Source organism: Barbus barbus (assembly GCF_936440315.1).
Source record: "Barbus barbus genome assembly, chromosome: 39".
Classification (NCBI taxonomy): Eukaryota; Metazoa; Chordata; class Actinopteri; order Cypriniformes; family Cyprinidae; genus Barbus; species Barbus barbus.
The window spans coordinates 7,665,462-7,684,979 of NC_136717.1; the positions used below are offsets into that span (position 1 = coordinate 7,665,462).

The 19,518-nt window shown below is 42.9% G+C and overlaps 1 protein-coding gene across 1 annotated transcript in view; it reads right to left on the reverse strand.

Moving 5' to 3' along the window:
* Positions 1-19,518, reverse strand: part of LOC306858989 (protein phosphatase 1H-like) — a gene marked incomplete at both ends in the record, with an annotated part of 160,843 nt that overhangs the window by 139,472 nt on the left and 1,853 nt on the right. The window contains one exon of the mRNA XM_079399807.1: positions 691-856. Within this exon, the coding sequence (XP_079255933.1) occupies positions 691-856 (166 nt within the window). The remainder of the gene's footprint in view (positions 1-690; positions 857-19,518) is intronic.

Sequence of the window (19,518 nt, forward strand, 5' to 3'; positions counted from 1 at the left end):
CATAATCGTGCAGCTCTAGTTTACATGTTGTTTATTACTGCATATAACTCATTAAAATATAAGTTTAATCTCATAAAGTACAAGGTGATTTCAAAATGCACCTACATTTTTTTGCATTTTGTGTTTTTCAGTTGAATAAAAGACAATTTTTTCCTACATATTTCATTGAGGATTTAAAAAAAAAAAATCTAAAAATCTCGTCTCGTCTCGTGGGATAAGTGTCTCGTCACACCCCTAGCAAATATGCAAATAATAACAGTGATGTGTACTGTGACACCAGATTATGAATAACCAGGATTAATTGTTAACTCCAGGTAAAGTAAGAGCTATGCGAAATATAAAGTACTTTCAAACTTTGAAACATTTAAGGCTTCTCACACTTGGAATAATTAAGATGCTATAAGGAATGTTTGTTAAAACCCAAAATCTAAAAGGGCAGTAAAGATTTATCTTATTATCTTTAATACTTCTCGAGTTACAGGCATGAAAACTTCAGAGAAAACAAAAAAAACTTGAAAAGTCCTTTTTTTCCCAATTTTAAATGGTCACCATTGGCATATAATGCAAACAGATTTTACTCATAGACCAATCTCTGTGTAAAAATAACAAAATGGTGCTGTCAAACAGCAAATATTAATCACAGATATTAACATGCTTTTTTCAACCCTGGTACTGTGAACAAGCACTTACATTATTTTCCAACATGCCCATGCCATCACTATTGGGAAGAGACGACCTCTTTCTACTTGTAGGCAGCTTTCTGGGTGTCAAGGATCCTATAGGTTTCTTCTTAACCAGTACAACCTCACAGCATGCCTGGTCTTCATTCAGAGCACTCTTACCTGCATTTATCACCCTGAAACACAAACACCAAAGCATACACCATGACACTAAAGCATTTTTATTTTAAAGGAACCCTCCACTTTTTTTGGAAATAGGCTCATTTTATAACTCCCCAAGAGTTAAACAGTTGAGGTTTACTGTTTTTTAATCCATTCAGCCGATCTCCGGGTCTGGCAATAGCACTTTTATCTTAGCTTAGCATAGATCATTGAATCGGGTTAGACCATTAGCATTTGGACATCAAAAATGACCAAAGAGTTTCGATAATTTTCCTATTTAAAACTTGACACTTCTGTGGTTACATCGTGTACTCCGACGGAAAATTAAAAGTTGCGATTTTCTAGGCTGATATGGCTAGAAACTATACTCTCATTCCGGCTTAATAATCAAGGAACTTTGCTGCCGTACCATGGGTGCAGCAGGCGCAATGATATTATGCAGCGCCTGAAAGTAGTCCCCAGCTCAGTAGCCTATGATATAGCTGGGGACTACTTTCAGGCGCTGCGTAATATCACTGCTGCACCCATGGTACGGAAGCAAAGTTCCTTATTAGAAAATCGAAACTTTTCATTTTCCGTCAGTCTTAGGCAAGGCAAGGCAAGGCACGTTTATTTATATAGCACATTTCATACACAGTGGTAATTCAAAGTGCTTTACATAAAAGAAAGTGAAATAGACATTAAAATCAATAAAAACATGGAAATAAAAATAATAAAACAAGGAATTTTAAAATGATATAGAAAAGGATTTAAAATAAATTTAAAGAAAATGATTATACATAAAATGTATTGCAGTCAGTTCGGGCATATAGCACAGTGCTCATTCAACAAATGCACAGTTAAACAGATGAGTTTTGAGTCTTGATTTAAATGTGGCTAATGTTTTAGCACATCTGCTCTCTTCTGGAAGCTGGTTCCAACTGCGGGCCGCATAATAGCTAAAAGCAGACTCCCCTTGTTTTGTGTGAACCCTTGGTATTTCTAACTGACTCGATCCTAATGATCTGAGTGGTCTGTTCGGTTTATATTCAGTGAGCATATCAGCAATATATTTAGGTCCTAGGCCATTGAGTGACTTATAAACGAGTAAAAGTACTTTAAAATCAATCCTAAATGTAACTGGAAGCCAGTGTAAGGACCTGAGGACTGGTGTGATATGCTCAGATTTTCTGGTTCTAGTCAGAATCCTGGCAGCAGCATTCTGGATGAGCTGCAGTTGTCTAATGGTCTTCTTGGGAAGGCCGGTGAGGAGACCATTACAGTAATCCACCCTGCTGGTGATAAAGGCATGAACAAGTTTCTCCAAGTCTTGATTGGAAACAAAACATCTAATTCTTGCAATATTTTTGAGATGATAGTATGCTGATTTAGTTATTGCTTTGACATGACTACTGAAACTAAGGTCTGTCTCCAGAATCACCCCAAGATTTCTGACTTGATTTTTAGTTGTTTGACCCCTAGAGTCAAGGTATGCATTTACCTTGAGAACTTCATCTTTGTTTCCAAATGCAATGATTTCAGTTTTTTCCTTGTTTAACTGAAGAAAGTTCGGGCACATCCAACTGTTAATTTCATCAATGCATTGGCAGAGGGAGTCAATGGGGCTGTAGTCATTTGGAGATAAGGCTAGGTAAATCTGGGTATCATCAGCATACTTTTGGTTCTTCCTCATTATCTGACTTAGTGGGAGCATATACAGGTTAAACAAGAGCGGTGCAAGAATTGAGCCTTGTGGGACTCCACATGTCATGGCCGTCCACTTAGACTTATGCTCTCCTATACTCACATAATAACCTCTCCCTTCTAAGTATGACCTGAACCATTTGAGTGCCATCCCAGAAAGCCCGACCCAGTTTTCCAATCTCTCTAAAAGTATGTTATGATCGACAGTGTCAAACGCAGCACTAAGATCTAGTAGTACCAGCACTGATATTTTGCCAGAATCAGAATTGACGTGAATATCATTTATTATCTTAATGAGTGCTGTCTCTGTGCTGTGATGTGCTCGGAAACCAGATTGAAAATTGTCCAGGTATCCATTTGACTTTAAGTAGTTGTTCAGCTGATTAGAAACTACCTTTTCAATAATCTTACCTATGAAAGGAAGATTTGATATGGGTCTATAGTTGCTCAATATGGTGTTATCAAGATTGCGCTTTTTCAGAAGGGGCTTAACAACTGCAGTTTTAAGGGAGTTTGGAAAAGTCCCAGAAAGAAGTGAGGCGTTCACCACTTCTAAGAGATCAGCTTCTAAACAGTTAAGCACATTTTTGAAAAAGGATGTGGGAAGTGTGTCAAGATAGCAGGTTGAAGATTTAAGGTGCTGTACTATTTCTTCCAAAATTTTGTTATCAATTTCTTTAAAAACACACATAGTCACTTCTTTTTGAAATTGCGGTCGAATCTGTGTGACCTCTGCATAACTTGAGGATGTGCCAATCTCCTTTCTGATATTATTGATCTTCTCAGAAAAGAAGGAAGCAAACTCATTGCATTTGCTGTCGGAGAGCATTTCACTGGGAATCTGACTTGGGGGGTTTGTCAGTCTCTCAACAGTCGCAAAAAGAGTGCGGGTGTTGTTTAAGTTACTGTTTATAAGGTTTGAAAAGAAAGTCTGTCTAGCTGTGGCTACTTCCAGATTGAAAGCATGAAGGCTGTCTTTATAGATGCTATAGTGAATTTCGAGTTTCGTCTTCCGCCACATCCGCTCAGCTTTTCTGTATTGTCTTTTCATGCTCTGAACTGCTGTTGATTTTCTCCAAATTGATTTCTGTTTCCCCGTCTTCTTGCTGACCTTTATCGGGGCAATATCATCAATAACATTCTTAATTTTTGAGTTAAATGACTCCAGGAGAAGATCAACAGAGTCTGCAGAAATGCTTGGTGTTAATGATATTGCCTCCATAAATAGCGCACTAGTGTTCTCGTTAATGCATCTCTTTCTGATAGAGACAGATCTAGATTCAGTGGTGACCGAGATCAATATATCAAAGAAAATACAGAAGTGATCAGATAGTGCTACATCCTTAATTACAATGGATGAGATGTTTAGACCTCTACTGATGAGTAAATCTAGAGTGTGTCCACGATTGTGTGTGGGTCCGTGCACATGCTGACTCAGGTCAAAAGTGTTTAAAACAGTTATAATTTCTTTTGTAGTTTTGATTTCTGCATTATCTATGTGAATATTAAAATCCCCTGCAATAGCAAAACAGTCAAACTCTGAGGAAATCATTGATAACAGTTCAGTGAAATCATCAACAAAGGCTGGAGAATATTTTGGAGGCCTGTAAATAATGATAAACAGGGTGCGTGGAGCACCTTTCAGCACAATACCTAGGTATTCAAAAGATGAATACTGACCAAATGACATTTGCTTGCACTGATAAACATCTTTAAACAGAGCAGCTACACCTCCACCTCTCCTAACAGTCCTGCAGACACTTATACAATTAAAGTTAGGAGGGGCTGTTTCAGTGAGGACTGTTGAACTGCAGCTGTCTTCTAACCATGTTTCATTTAAAAACATAAAATCCAGGTTATTTGTGGTTATTAAATCGTTGATCAGAAATGATTTATTTTTAAGTGAGCGAATGTTTAAAAATGCTATCTTGATGGAATTTCATTTTGTCTCTACAGCAATCTTAGATTGATGCATTATAGGCCGCAGGTTAGATGGGTCAGCCGTACGGCTTGAGAAGGCCTTAGACTTTCTATTGCTTAATAAAACAGAAATAGAGGAGGCTACAGGCACACTGGGTTCCCGCTTGTTCTGTAAACATTTGTGAATGTTGCTGCTAATATAGCGGGGACCCGACACATATCACTGAGAGCTGTTATCAGTTGTTTTTGGTTCACCTACACCAGATGGAGAGGGGTTTGGGCCCTGACGTTGTGGCAGCGGCCGGAGAGCTCTCGCAGGAGGAGGAGGGTGAACTGGGCCTGCAGTCTTTGGTGGTTGTGGGGCCCGCCGTTTTTTAGTTGATATCTGGGGGCTTGAAGCGAAAGAGTGGGAGAGTTTGGTCCCAGCATACACCAGTTCCTCCATTTTCTGTGAGAAGCTTAGAAGTGGAGATTCTGGAGAGAGTGATAGTGTATCTGGTGAGCAGGGCTCTGGCTCTGGTGTTTCCGCTGGCTGTGAGATGTCGTTCTGGCTTCCCTGGCTGTTTTCCAGAAAGTCGTCCTTGGGTGCTGAGTCTTGGAGCTGTTGTAGTACGTCACAGTCTGCATGTGATGAGCTCTGTGGGCAGGGCTCAGCTGGGATGTCCATGAGCAGTGCTTGTTGTGGCTGCGTGGTGTTATCATGTTGACTCAGAAGCTGACATGAAGTCCTGTGGTCACTCATATACTGTCCAGGTGTGTGTGTGCCATTCAGGCCGAGTAGATTGGCACACACCGCTGAAGGATGACGGAGGGAGAAATAGATATTGTCCTTAATCACTCTTGCACTGAGTCTGTTTGGGTGGAGGCCATCTAGTTTAAACAGTTGTCTGTGGCCCCAGAAAAGATTGAAGTTGTCGATGAAGTTGACTCCTTTTATACTGCAGGTTCTTTGTAGCCATGTATTCATCCCAAGCAACCGTGAGAACATGTTAGTTCCCCTTGCTGGGAGTGGTCCACTGATGAACGACTGAACTTCAAGACTTTGAAGCGTTTCAAAGAGTTCACTGAAATCCTTCTTAAGGAGTTCTGACTGCTCCTTTCGAATATCATTCTTCCCCACATGGATGATGACTCGATTTGCAGTCTTGTGCTTCATCAGAATGTTCCGAAGTTCTTTGTTCACATCAGAGACATTTGCTTGAGGAAGGCAGTATGTAGTTGTAGTCCTGCTACTGATGTTTCTGATAATAGCTTCACCCACTATCAGAGTCCTGGGCTCGGCTGCGCTCTGAGCTGAAAGCCGCTGTCTGCTCGACCTTGAGCGCCTGTTAGTAGCGATGTTAGCTGCTGGCTGATTCGATCCGTGTTTAGTCACATTTGCGGATTTCTCACCCACATTCATTAATGCTTCAAATCTGTTCTCAAGATGTAAAGGGGGTGGTAAGATACCAGTGTTTACAAGTCTTGTCATAGCCGTATCTGGGGTAGAGGATGCTACGGCAGCAATACGAGATACTCGTGATAATCTGATGTCTCGATTGCCTTTGGGTCTCGCTCCCTGTTTGTGCCATCGATTTGTCTGTCGATCTGTTTCGGCTTTTTCCTCTACACTTTGTATAAACTTTTGAGATTCAGAGGACTCACCAGCTGTATGCTGAGGGGGTCCGTGATGACCGTCTGCTGTGTGTTCCGCCTGTTTTGGAAGTCCAGCAAGTAACTTTGTTTCAAGAACCGCAATCCTTTGTAGAAGTTTGTGGCAGTTCATGCAGCAAGTAGATTCCACGAGAGGCATTTTCTCTCGTCTGTTTGAATGTAGACAGCTGTGTTTTTCCGTCTCTGGAATGTAAACTGCTGGGAGAAAGTCTTAAGTTTCCCCCCAAAAAATGTGTTGTCTGAGTACTGTGCTGATCTGCTGAAGTTAAAATCTTGGAGAGATATGAGAAAAATGCAAAAATAGGGAGCAAAGCGGAGAGCAATAAGCAAGAGCGTCCGAACAGTAGCAAAGCCGGAAGTGAGGTGCACGATGTAACTGCAGAAGAGTCAATCTTTAAATAGGAAAATTATCAAAACTCTTTGAAATGCTAATGGACTAATCCGATTTAATGATCTATGCTAAACTAAACTAAAAATGCTACCGCCAGACCCGGAGATCGGCTGAATGGATTCAAAAACGGTAAAACTCAACTGTTTAACTCTTGCGGAGTTATAAAATGAGCCTATTTCCAAAAAAAGTGGAGTGTTCCTTTAATGTTTTAAGGGTAATAAAAAATTTACAATAAAATTACAAGACATCAATAAATGTAAAACAAACAAATTAATTACTTTGTACAGGTTAACAAGCAACATTTTGCAATGGTCATTTTAAAACTATGAACAGGAAGTATCTGTTAAAGAAATAGAGTGATTTCAATATTTGAGAGAGGGCTCCCACTGGTGGTTGGATGTGTGACTCTCTGGCTGTGGTCTTGTAGTCTTTGACATCACTATTTTCATTCCTTTTGTGAAATGCCTGAACTTGCCTCTACACAAGTGATTAGATTCAGTTTTGGACTCTTGAGAAGCACCCAATGAGCAACATAAGCAGTTGCATAGTATGGCATTACATTTACATTTATTCATTTATCCAAAGCGACTTACAATTGCTATATATGTCAGAGGTCTCTGGAGAAACTAGGGGATAAGTGTCTTGCTCAGGGACACATCTCACAGTGGATTCGAACCCGGGTCTCTCACACCAAAGGCATGTGTCTTATCCACTGCGCCACCACCACCCCAATTCATCCGCCACCACCAATGGCAATTCATTTTAACATTTAATCTTTTTAATTTAATACTAGTATGTATTTTCATGCTACTAGTACTTATTTTTTAGTATTTATATATTTTTATTTAAAATTTAAATAATTTATTTTTATATTTAAATAGTTCTAGTATTTATAGGGTATATGTCGAACATCACCTGACCAAACCCGGAAAACATACTCGGTTACTAACGTAACCTCGGTTCCCTTAGATACGGGAAAGAGTACTGCGTCGCTAGACGCTATGGGGAAAACTCCTTTTTCTCCGAGGACTGAAGACTTTTTCAATCACGCAGTGTGACTGCACGGCCATTGGTTCGTGCAGTAATAAAAAACGAACCAATGGCTCGTCAGCGGCGCTGCACGAGCCTATGGCAGCAAAGCCCGCCAGAGCCCGCCAAGAGGGGCGGGGTCATCTGGCTATATAAGCGGGCGCTTCGCCATAGGAAAACAGGCCAATTCGACTGAAGCGATGACCTGAGTCGTGCAGCTGCACGGCATGGCATAGTACGCAGTACTCGTTCCCGTATCTAAGGGAACCGAGGTTACGTTAGTAACCGAGTACGTTCCCTGTCAATACTTCACTCGTACTGCGTCGCTAGACGCAATGGGGAACAAATACAATCCCGCCATGCCATGAAGAGAAACGACAAACATAAACTGGCCTTGAGCAATAAGGCTCAGAGGGACCAATTATGTTTAACTCTTTTTATTGGCAATTTTCAGTCAGAGTTATTACAAGTGAAGAAAAGAAAAAACCATACAACACTGGTTTCACAACATTGAACAACAAATCTAGATGGTATTAAACACATTCTCGCTCTCCGACCCAAATTCGAGAGGAAGGAAAAAAAGAAAAAAAAAAAAGAAAGAAATACATAAATTTAACAAGTGGCACCTGAGTAAGCCATCACTGCTAGATGTAAGGTATCAGACAATTTCTTTCCTAGTACGCTCTTTAATAGGTTTTAATTATTCAAGAACAAGGAAAAAGGGGGTAGGAACAGCCAGAGCTAAATGTAAAGGAAGGGCTAGATATAAGAATGTTATTTTTTAAAATACAACAGAAAAGGTTGCCAAATTGCATAGAAATCTTCTGAATTACCGTGAGTTGTATATCTAATTTTCTCTATTTGAATAAACTGTAACAGGTCATACATCCAGTGAAAGAAATTGGGTGGAGAAGGGTTTTTCCAATTCAATAGTATAATTCTTTTAGCAATTATTAAGCAAAAGGCTAAAGCATTTGACTGTAAAGATGATAGAGACACCTTTGTAGGATTAAGTCCAAACAGTGCCACTAAAGGACACGGTTCAACCTTTAAAAGAAAAACATCAGAGATTGATTTGAAAATTGATGTCCAAAAAGAAATGAACTCTGGACAGAGCCAAAAGGTATGGTAGAGAGTAGCTGGAGCTTGTCGACATCTGTCACAAATAGGATCAATTTCTGGGTTTATTTTAGATAGCTTAACTTTTGTCCAATAAATTCTGTGTAGCAGTTTGAACTGTATCAGTGAATGACGAGCGCAAATAGAAGAAGTATGTATACGACGAAGAGCTTTTGACCATTCCTCATCTGAGAAAACATGGTTAAGGTCTGATTCCCAGTCTAACTTTATTTTAGACAAGGATGAAGAATCTGACATTACAGTAAATGAAAAAATAGTTTTATATATGTTGGAGACAGCACCTTTGGAAATCTTTATTTTCAAGATTTGGTCAATCTCTTGTTCAAGTATTGCATGAGGGAAGTGAGATGATGTATTTCTTATAAATTCTCGAGTCTGTAAATATCTAAAGAAGTGAGTTTTTGGAAGATTGAATTTTTCTGATATGAGAAAGTTACAAAAGTGTTCTCATGAAAAAGAGCTTTAATATTTACAATGCCCCTTCTAAACCATAGTGCAAATGCTCCATCTGATATGGAAGGCAAAAAAGAAGGATTTTTATATATAGGAGACAGACACGACATTGCCTGGAAACCGAAGTGTTTCCTAAATTGTTTCCAAATTTTTTGACTATTTAAAACTAAAGGGTTCGAAGAAAAGCAAGAAGATTTAATGGACAATAAAGAGCATAACAAGGCATGTAAAGAAACTCTGCTGCAAGAATCGCATTCCATTTCAACCCATGCTGGAACCCATTGACAAAAACCGTAATGCAACTGGCTCCAATATAAGATGCTATGAATATTCGCTGTCCAGTAATAAAATAAAAAATGGGGAAAAGCAAATCCGCCTAATCTTTTAGGTTGTTGGAGAAATAATTTCTGAATCCTTGCTGGGCCTCCATTCCAGATAAAATCTGAAAATATTCGATCTAAAGTCTTAAAAAAAGATTTTGGTATAAAGACCGGGATGTTTTGAAATAAGAAAAGAAATTTAGGTAAAATATTCATTTTTATGGTATTAATTGTGCCTACAAGCGATTGTGGAAGAGTTGTCCACCTAGCAAGATTTTGTTTCGTTTGATACAAAATTGGAATAAAGTTATGCTTGAAAAGATCTAATGTACTTCCTCGTTACTATAACTCCCAGGTAACGAAAATGATCTGAGGCTAGCTTAAATGGGAATGTTGATACTGAAAGAGCTCTTGCAGCCGAATTAATTGGGAAGAACTCGCTCTTATTTCTATTCCTCTTATAAGGAAAACAGGCTTCTGGATTTGAGACGTACAAGACTACATCGTCAGCATAGAGATAAATTTTTTGTTCTTTACCTGCTCTAAAAATACCATATATATTATGATTAGAACGAAAAGCTATTGCAAGAGGCTCAATAGCTATAGCGAACAAAAGCGGGGACAGGGGGCAACCCTGTCTCGTTCCACGGTAAAGTGAGAAATATTCAGAACTTATACCATTTGTTTTTACAGATGCCAAGGGGGAAGAATATAAAAGTTTTACCCAGGACACAAATTTATCACCAAACCCAAACTTTTTCAATGTATAAAAAAGATAGTCCCACTCAATGCGGTCAAAAGCCTTTTCCGCATTGAGAGAGACTAGGACCTCCGGTATTGAGAAGTCTGACGGGGTATATATTATGTTCATCAGCCTTCTCAGATTAAAGAACCCCTGTCTGTTTTTTATAAAACCCGTTTGGTCAGGGTAAATAATGTCTTGCACAATGGTTTCCAACCTTAAAGAAAGAACCTTAGCCGATTGGACGATAAGACCCACAATCGAGTGGGTTTTTATTGGGTTTCAAGATCAGTGAAATGAATGCTTGACGCATGGAAAAGGGTAAACTACCAATATTTAGGGATTCTTCAAAAACCGAAAGAAGCAATGGAGAAAGCTGAAGAGAAAACTTCTTAAAAAACTCAGTTGGAAATCCATCCGGGCCTGGGGATTTTCCACCTTGCATCTGTGAAATGGCCTGTAGAATTTCATCTAAGCGAATAGGATCATCTAATTTGGCTTTTGACTCATTGCTAATTTGAGGGATATCGAGATTTTCAAAAAAATTATTTATAAGATTAGAATCCTTAGGTGGATTAGACTGGTATAAAAAAGAATAAAATAATTTAAACTGATTATTAATTTCTTGAGGGTCTGATACAATATTTCCAACTGGGTTTTGAATTTGAGCAATAAAACTCTTTGCAGTTTGAAGTCTAAGTTGCAGTGGAAAGAGCTTTGCCAGGTTTATCACAAATTCATAGAAACGGTGTCGTGACTTGAGTAAAAGTTGCTCCGCTTGGTTAGTGGAGAGAAGATTATATTCAGACTGTAAGAAGGCCCTTTCATTACACAGAGATGGAGTTGGACGCTGTGCGTATTTCTGATCTATTTTGCCAATCTGTCCAGAAAGATCACAGAGCTTTTTATTGCGCAATATGTTTTTATATAAGCGGAGCAAGAAATTATTTCTCCACGTAAATAAACTTTGAGTTAAGTCACTAAGAAGAACACTAAGAAGTCTGACTGACAAAAAAAAAAGCAGTCAGGTACAGAAAAAACAAGTTAACTGGTTCTAGCAACTTTAGCTGCCCTTTCGGCAGTACTCCGTGAACAGGAATACAATATACATTATCTCAGCAATATACGATGCATAACATCAAATTTGAACTTGGCTATTATGAAGCGTGGACAAGTTCAAGATCCTTGGTCAAACATCCACAATGTCCAATATAACTTGGTCAAACAAAAATGGTCAACATCAAGTATGGGTTGCCTACTTTTCCATAGCCTAGATCTAGTTCATGGAACTCTTATTCAGTTTTACAAAACAAAGAGATGGCAGCCCCTTTCAACATTTAGATCATATCTGTCAAACTTAACTTGTTGCAGTCTTAATGACAGAACTGACGAAATCCGCCACAGCCTTTGGAGTATGGAACATATGTCGCTGTCCCTGGAAATCGACGCGGAGTCTAGCCGGGTGCAGCATTCCGTAGGTAATGCTGGCATTGCGAAGTGTAGCATTTACATCCTTGAACTCGGCCCGGTGTCTCACTACTTTTGCGGACATGTCCGGAAAAATACGAACAACCGCACCATTGAACTCCAAATGTCCTCGCTCGCAGCTCAATTTCAAAATGAGTTACTTTGTTTGATATCGGTGGAGTCGAACTAGCATATGCCTCGGGAATGCGTTGCGTTGGGATTTTTGCCCGACACGGTGGGCTCGATCGATTTCGGGGGGTCTCTCAAAAGCGCCTTCTCCGAAGAGCTCAATAAACATCGAGGACATAAAAGTCACTGGATTCTGGCCCTCCGAGCCTTCTGGTATCCCGATGACCCTTACGTTTTGTCTCCGCGAACGGTTCTCCAGGTCGTCCAGCTTAAGTTTAAGGTCAGTGTTCTCTGCTTGTAATGTATTGCACAGCTTCTTTTGGGCTTGTGAAGATAGCGTCGTTTGTAGCGTGGACACTGCAGAACGAAGTTCAGATAACAACTCGGATCGTAGTGAAGAGATTTCAGAGCGAATGGTGGATGAAATTAAGTCCTTTAAGGAAGCTGGTGTTATATCCTCCTCAGCATGGACTGGAACGTTAGCTTTAGCATTAGCTGCCTGTTCGTTCCCCTTGTCAGTCAGCATTTCTACAATGTTTCGCCCTGACTTTCCCGGTTTTGGCATTCTTCTTTAAAATTGTACAATCAAGTTGATTGCTAGATATATATATATAACGAAAATAAATAAAACTACTGAGAGCAATCAAATGAATGTTCACGGAGCTACTTCCAACCACGTCTACTCGCCACAAGGCATACTCCGGAAGTCCAGAGGGACCAATTATAAGCAGGAAGAATCCTGCATGAGGACCAAACTCTTAGAGGTCAGTCCAGCCTAGAAATCGTTTCAATGGTCATAAGTACAGCCTCAGCACCAGAAATGGGGCCAAGAGCATTCCTGGAGAATCAGGCAATGCCTGAGGGGACCGCTTAAGACAGGCGTGTGCCCTCTAAACAGAGAGAACCCGAGCCTGTAAGGCTGGGACATCCAAGCTATAGAATCTGGAAAATGTGGACGGCGAGGCCCAGCCGGCCGCAGCACAAATGTCTGCCATGGACACACCACTAGACCATGCCCAAGAAGAGGCCACGCCTCTAGTGGAATGGGCTCTCACTCCAATGGGGCTCTGGAGGCCCAGGGAGGAGTATGCTAGTGCGATAGCGTCAACTAACCATCAAGATATTCTGTGCTTTGTGACCGGAGACCCCTTGGTGCGGCCGCCAAAGCAAACAAAGAGTTGTTCCGTCTGCCTAAAGGGAGCGGAACGCTCGATGTACATTCTCAGTGCCCTGACTGGGCAGAGAAGGTTGAACTCTCGGTCCTCCTCAGAAGAGGTGGAGCACAGAGAGTAATAACCTGGGCTCTAAACGGAGTGTAGAGCGCCTTAGGGACATAGCCGTGTTTTGGTTTTAGGACGACCTTAGAGTTGTTAGGCCCAAACTCAAGACAGGCAGGGTTTACAGAGAGAGCCTGCAAGTTACCTACTCGCTTCACCGATGCTAGCGCTAGTAGCAGAGCGGTCTTGAGCGACAGTGTTTTTAAGCTTGCAGATTGCAGTGGCTCAAAAGGAGGGCCCTTGAGGGCTCTCAGGACCGTGGGCAGGTCCCATGCAGGGACTGTGAGGGGTCGGGGCGGATGGAGCCTCCTAGATCCCCTCAGGAAATGGACAACCAGGTTGTTCCGGCCCACCGACAGTCCGGCTATAGGCCCTTGTCCAACAGCTCTTGTAGATATGACAATATCACTGATATGTCACATGTTGTTGGGTCCTCACCGCGGGCTTGACACCGAGCGGAGAAAACCGACCACTTAGAGGCGTAGAGGCGTCTCGTGGACTGGGCTCTAGCTTGTTCAATGGTATTCAGGACATTCTCGGGGAGATCTATTGAGTCCCATCGAGTGCCCATAGATGCAGGTCCCACAGCTCGGGCTGGGGGTGCCAGATCGTTCTGTTCGCCTGAGAGAGGAGGTCTCGCCTCAGGGGAATGGGCCACGGAGCCGCTATATGTGGGAAGTCGTGGCCTAATGGTTAGAAAGTCGGATTTGTAATCCAAAGGTTGCAGGTTCGAGTCTCCGGCTGGCGGGGATTGTAGGTGGGGGGAGTGAATGTCCAGCACTCTCTCCACCCTCAATACCACGACTGAGGTGCCCTTGAGCAAGGCACCGAACCCCCAACTGCTCCCCGGGCGCCGCAGCATAAATGGCTGCCCACTGCTCCGGGTGTGTGTTCACGGCGTGTGTGTGTTCACTGCTGTGTGTGTGCACGTTGGATGGGTTAAATGCAGAGCACAAATTCCGAGTATGGGTCACCATACTTGGCAGTATGTCACTTCACTTCACTTATTAGCAGCTGAGATAACTCCGGGATCCAAAGCTGGTTCTTCCAGAGTGGGGCCACTAGAAGCACGTTGTGCTTGCATTTTCTGATTCGCCTGATTACTTGAGGAATCAGAGCAATCGGGGCAAAAGCGTATAGAAGGAGGTTGGACCATTCGTGGGCCAACGCGTCCTCACTCTTCGAAAAATAAATCTGGCAGTGAGAGTTGTCTTTGGAGGCGAAGAGGTGCCAAAGATTCGCCAGATTTCCTGAACCGTCTGTGGGTGGAGCATCCACTCCTCTGAGGGGACGTTGTTCCGAGAGAGCATGTCTGCTCCTTGGTTCAGAACGCCGGGCACATGAGCTGCTCTCAGTGAACGCAGGTTGAGATGTGCCCATACTAAGAGGCACTCTGCCATCTCGAAAAGGCGTTTCGAGGTGAGCCCGCCCTGGCGATTTATGTATGACACCACCGTCATGTTGTCCGAGCGGACTAGCTCGTGGTGTCCCTTCAGGACTGGCAGGAAGAACTGAAGAGCTCATTTCGAGGCAGTTGATGTGCATCTGTCCTTCTGCGTTCGTCCAGGAGCCGAAGGTCGGATTGCCATTGCACAGAGCTCCCCAACCTGTGTTGGAGGCATCTGTTGTAACAACCTTCCTTCTGTAAACCAAACCCATTGTCACGCCTTGTTCGAACCATCGCAGGTTCTTCCAGGGGGCCAGGGCTGACACGGTTCACCCTGACGCGAATGCGTCCATGACACCACGCATGAGGCGGAATTAGAGGTTTCAGCCAGTACTGAAGGGGTCTCATCTTGAGAAGGCCCAACCGAAGAACTGGCGATGCATAGGCCATGAGGCCCAGCATCCTTTGAAACGATTTGAGTGGGTAGGAGGCTCCAATCTTGAAGGAAGCCGCGAGCTGCCATATGGCCAGAACTGGTGTGACTTTCGCCGTCATGCGGGCGGAGTCGAAAACTGTCCCCAGGAACGAAGTTCGTTGGCTGGGGGACAGGGAGCTCTTGGCTAAATTGATCCTGAGTCCCAAGTTCTCCAAGTGCCTGAGGAGGAGGACTGTGCCAGAATGAGCCAGTCGTCAAGGTAATTCAGGACACGGATTCCCATCTGTCTCAGAGGGGAGAGAGCCATGTCTATGCACTTCGTAAAAGTGCAGGGAGCTAGAGCCAGCCCGAAGGGCAGGACCGTGTATTGATAAGCCACACCCTCGAAGGCGAATCTCAAGAATCGTCTGTGATGGGGGGCTATCTGGATGTGAAAATAAGCATCTTTCAGATCCAGCGAAAAGAACCAGTCCTCTGGGCGAATTTGCGAGAGGATCTGCTTCAATGTAGTCATTCTGAACGGCTGTCTCATGAGGGCGCGGTTCAGACGTCTGAGATCGAGGATGGGCCGGAGGCCGCCATCCTTTTTGGGGACGAGGAAATAACGGCTGTAGAAGCCTGACTCGCTCTGAGCTGGGGAAACTATTTCTATAGCTCCTTTCGCCAGCAATTTCTCCACCTCGGCTCGCAGAACGTGAGCGTTGCTGCTCAGCACTAAGGTGGGGATCCTGCCGCTGTACTGCGGGGGTCTTCGAGCGAATTGAAGTGTGTAACCTCTTTCTATAATCCCCAGAACCCACTGTGGCCTTGGCCCGTGTGGAAAGGGGTTGGATTAGTTCGGGTGGTGAGTCGCCTTGTGGGAACTCGACACACTCGGTAATTGGAAGAGGAAATTTGCTCTCTTTTTGAAAATGTTTGTTTTTTAGTTTTCTCGCTATAACAGCGGCTGTATGTGGAGGCACTTTTGGAAAGGGCCTGTGAATCACAACAGGTTTTGTAACAAACAGTTTTGCCTTGGCACCCAGAACTGAACGGGGTGCTTGAAGGCATAACAGAGGGTGTTTTGGGGTTGGTCCAGCCTCTGCGAGACCTTGTCCCCTCCTCTTTCTTCCTATCGGATCAGGACGATGCCGGAGACGCGGGGTCCAAGGTCAGCTTGGGCCGGGGTCCCTGACGCTTTGGATAGGGGTAGCGTTTGGCCGAGGCTCAGGCTTCTTTGTAGGCTGAGCTGGCGACGGCGCAGGTTTAGCTGGCTGTTGCGCTGGAGCAGGCTTGGGGCGACTGGCAGCCATTGCGGAGCTGGACCGTTTATGCAGGAAGTGTCGCATAGCCTGGGACGACTTCTGAGCCGTGGTGAATCGCTCTGCAAAGCCCTCGACGGCAGGTCCAAAGAGCCCCGCAGGGGAGACCGGTGCGTCGAGGAAGGGGACCTTGTCAGCCTCCTTAATCTCAGTGAGGTTTAGCCATAAGTGGCGTTCCAACACCACTAAGTTGGCCATTGACCTCCCAATGGACTGCGCTGTAGCTTTGATAGCTCTTAAAGCCTGGTCGGTGGCGCTGCGCAGTTCTTTGAGAACTGCGGGATCAGGCCCGAACTCGTCCATGGTCCGGAGGAGTTTGGCTTGAAAGACCTGGAGCACAGCCATGGAGTGAAGCACTGAGGCGGCCTGCCCGGCGGAGGAGTATGCTCGTCCGGCGAGGGCGGAAGTAATCCTGCAAGGGTTGGGGGGATGAGCAGCCTATGCTTTCCATCCGATGGCGGAGGGTGGGCAAAGGTGCGCAGCCACAGCTTCGTCAAGAGGGGGCAACCTCTCGTAGCCCTTCTCTTCGGCGCCATCCACTGAGGAGAGAGCAAAAGAAGAGTTAGAGCGGAGTCGGGCCGAATACGGAGCACGCCACGACTTCGTAAGTTCGTCATGGACCTCCTGAAAAAACGGAGAAGCTCGCTGATGAGGGGCCGTGCGGTGCCCCGGCAGGAACCATTCGTCCAGCCGACCGAGTGGGCTCCTCCGGGACCACTCCAAACCCAGCTCGTCAACAGCCTTAGAGATGATGCGGAAGAGCTCGGCATCCATCCCTGGCTTTGCTTCTTCGCTGAGTTCGGCAAACGAGGAGGGGGCGGGGTCAATGGTAGAGCCCGAGATATCCCCCGCGTCTGACGCTTTTAGAGACATGCTGTCATTTAATAGCTCGTCCTCAGGTCTGTCAGAAGTGTGATTGATTATTACAGCACACGTGATCCAAGTTAGCTGTTAAGCATTCTCCAATAGTAAGTAATACAGACCTTCTTTTCTCCCTATAGACAGTTTCATCTGGTGCACGCGCCTGTCCCCACAGTTAACGTCCAGTCTGTGTTTGTTTATCGGTCTGGTTAGTGGTGCCGGCTACAAACGCAGTTAAAGTTAAAGTGATGAGTAATGAAGTTGGGCTCAGGTTGTGCTGTGGGATGTGTCCCATACATTTATTTATTTGTGGTGACCCACCACGATATCAAAACAAGACTTTCCAAAAGGCTTCGTTGAATAAACATGAGCATGTAATGCACATTTAAAAATCAAAACGAGGTGCAGGTGTTTTTATATCACTGTATTTCTGAAGGAAGACTGTCTTTAGAAAATGTTCGATGTCATTTTCATTTCATCTTTCATGTTAAAAGCAGCATTTATAAGCTCAGCACTGCTTTGTGTACAGCCGTTACCGGGGAAACCTCTATTTCTCCCACTTTAAAGAGCCTCCTGCTGGCAGAGAATGAATTTGCACTTTTTAATAAGTCTTATTTTCATATTTTGCTTGTTATAAAAAAATCATCTCTAGAGGGACTGTTGTTATTGATTCTATTTGGATGTCTACTGTTAAGGCCACAAAAGCATGCATGCGCAGTAACGTTTGTTTATGTTGTTGCCGTTGAAACCATATATATATATATATATATATATATATATATATATATATATATATATATATATATATATATATTAGTGCTGTCAATCGATTAAAAAATGTAATCGCGTTAATCACAGTCCTGGACTGTGATTAATCACGATTTACCGCAAATTTTAAATACTAGGATTTACCTGTAAATGTGTTGAAATAAAGGAATGCATGACAAACTAGTTTAAGGAAACAGAACCTTTCACATCTCCGCAAGGTATGAGACATAATTCTTATTATTCTTTTGTTTTAATTCAGCCATTATCAGCCTTTATACTGGCAATAAAACGTTTACCAAGCCACATCGCTTCAATCCCAGTACACATTTACCCAACTATTATCAAAAGTATTTCTAAATAAATACAACAAAACATTTTATTGTGAGTATTATGATAAAATGTATTATGAAAAAATGCATTATGAAGAAGAATCGGACCTGTTCTGCAGGTGCATTAGAGCTAACATTAGCATCATGCTACATAAAACAATTTATGAGATTAATAGTGCACTTTAACTCAGAACTCACTTTAAACCAGCATTGAGTGTTTGTAATAACTTCCTTTTGTGATCACATGTGTACACATACATATACACGTTGGGTGGCCACGGTACATTATAAAAGTAGCCCAAAAAAAACGCAACCCACGGGTCTGTAATTTTTCCCGCAACTGTATTTTCAAAATAGCCCAATTGTGCGGGAAAACCGCAACCCTGGCAACACTGGTTCGCTGTACTCTTATCACATATGAGTATTACATATCTCTCACGCACTGTCGCTCTCTCTCTCTCTCTCTCTCTCGGACACACTCGGTCTCTCTCGCGCACTCTCTCTCTCTCTCTCTCTCGGACACACTCACTCTCTCGCTCCGCGTTCGCTTCACTTTTGTCTAGCCCGGCGCCTCATAATCACACAATCCCTGCATCCCAATGTGCATACTATCTGCCCTAAATAGTATTGAAAATGACTAAAATCACATGGAATTTAGGATGGATAGTGTGCATATTGGGATGCAGGCAATGATTACCTTCCACGCTGCGATGACGGCAAGAAGTTGGGGTCAAACCTTATCAATCGATTAATTTGGGTTAAAAAAAATATTAATGCGTTAAAATGTTTAGATTAATCGCATGCGTTAACTTTGGCAGCCCTAATATATCTATCTATCTATCTATCTATCTATATATATATATATATACGTAGATGCCTCATTAGCAACTGTTTCTATGGACCGCTATATGTAAGCCGTCCGCCATATTGTTGCGGTAAACTTGATGTCATTCACCATAGTAATCACTGAATATTCGAAAGATGCCACAATCATGCACAGAACGGCTCAACGGCTCTGTGCGAACTATGGTGAATGGTGTCAAAAATACGTTTCAAAGATGGCGCCCGCATCTACGTGCCTGGTACAGTTGAATAGGGCATCTATATATGTCTATGGTTGAAACCGTCTATAGTAAAATAATCTCTGACCCTTGAGATTCGGGTCTTTATACAGCTGATACTTACTGTATTTAACGAGAAATACATTAATAAAATTAATGTTGAAACTTGTTTCCCTCTATCAAAACAACTGCATAAAATACATGTCTGAGTGCTAAAAATACACTAAAATGGTCAAGTTGAGGCACATTAACATGGTCTAGGTAGCCTATTGACAAGATTCTATATTTGAAATCTTATCAGTGTCAGGAATATTTGGGGGGAAAAAAGG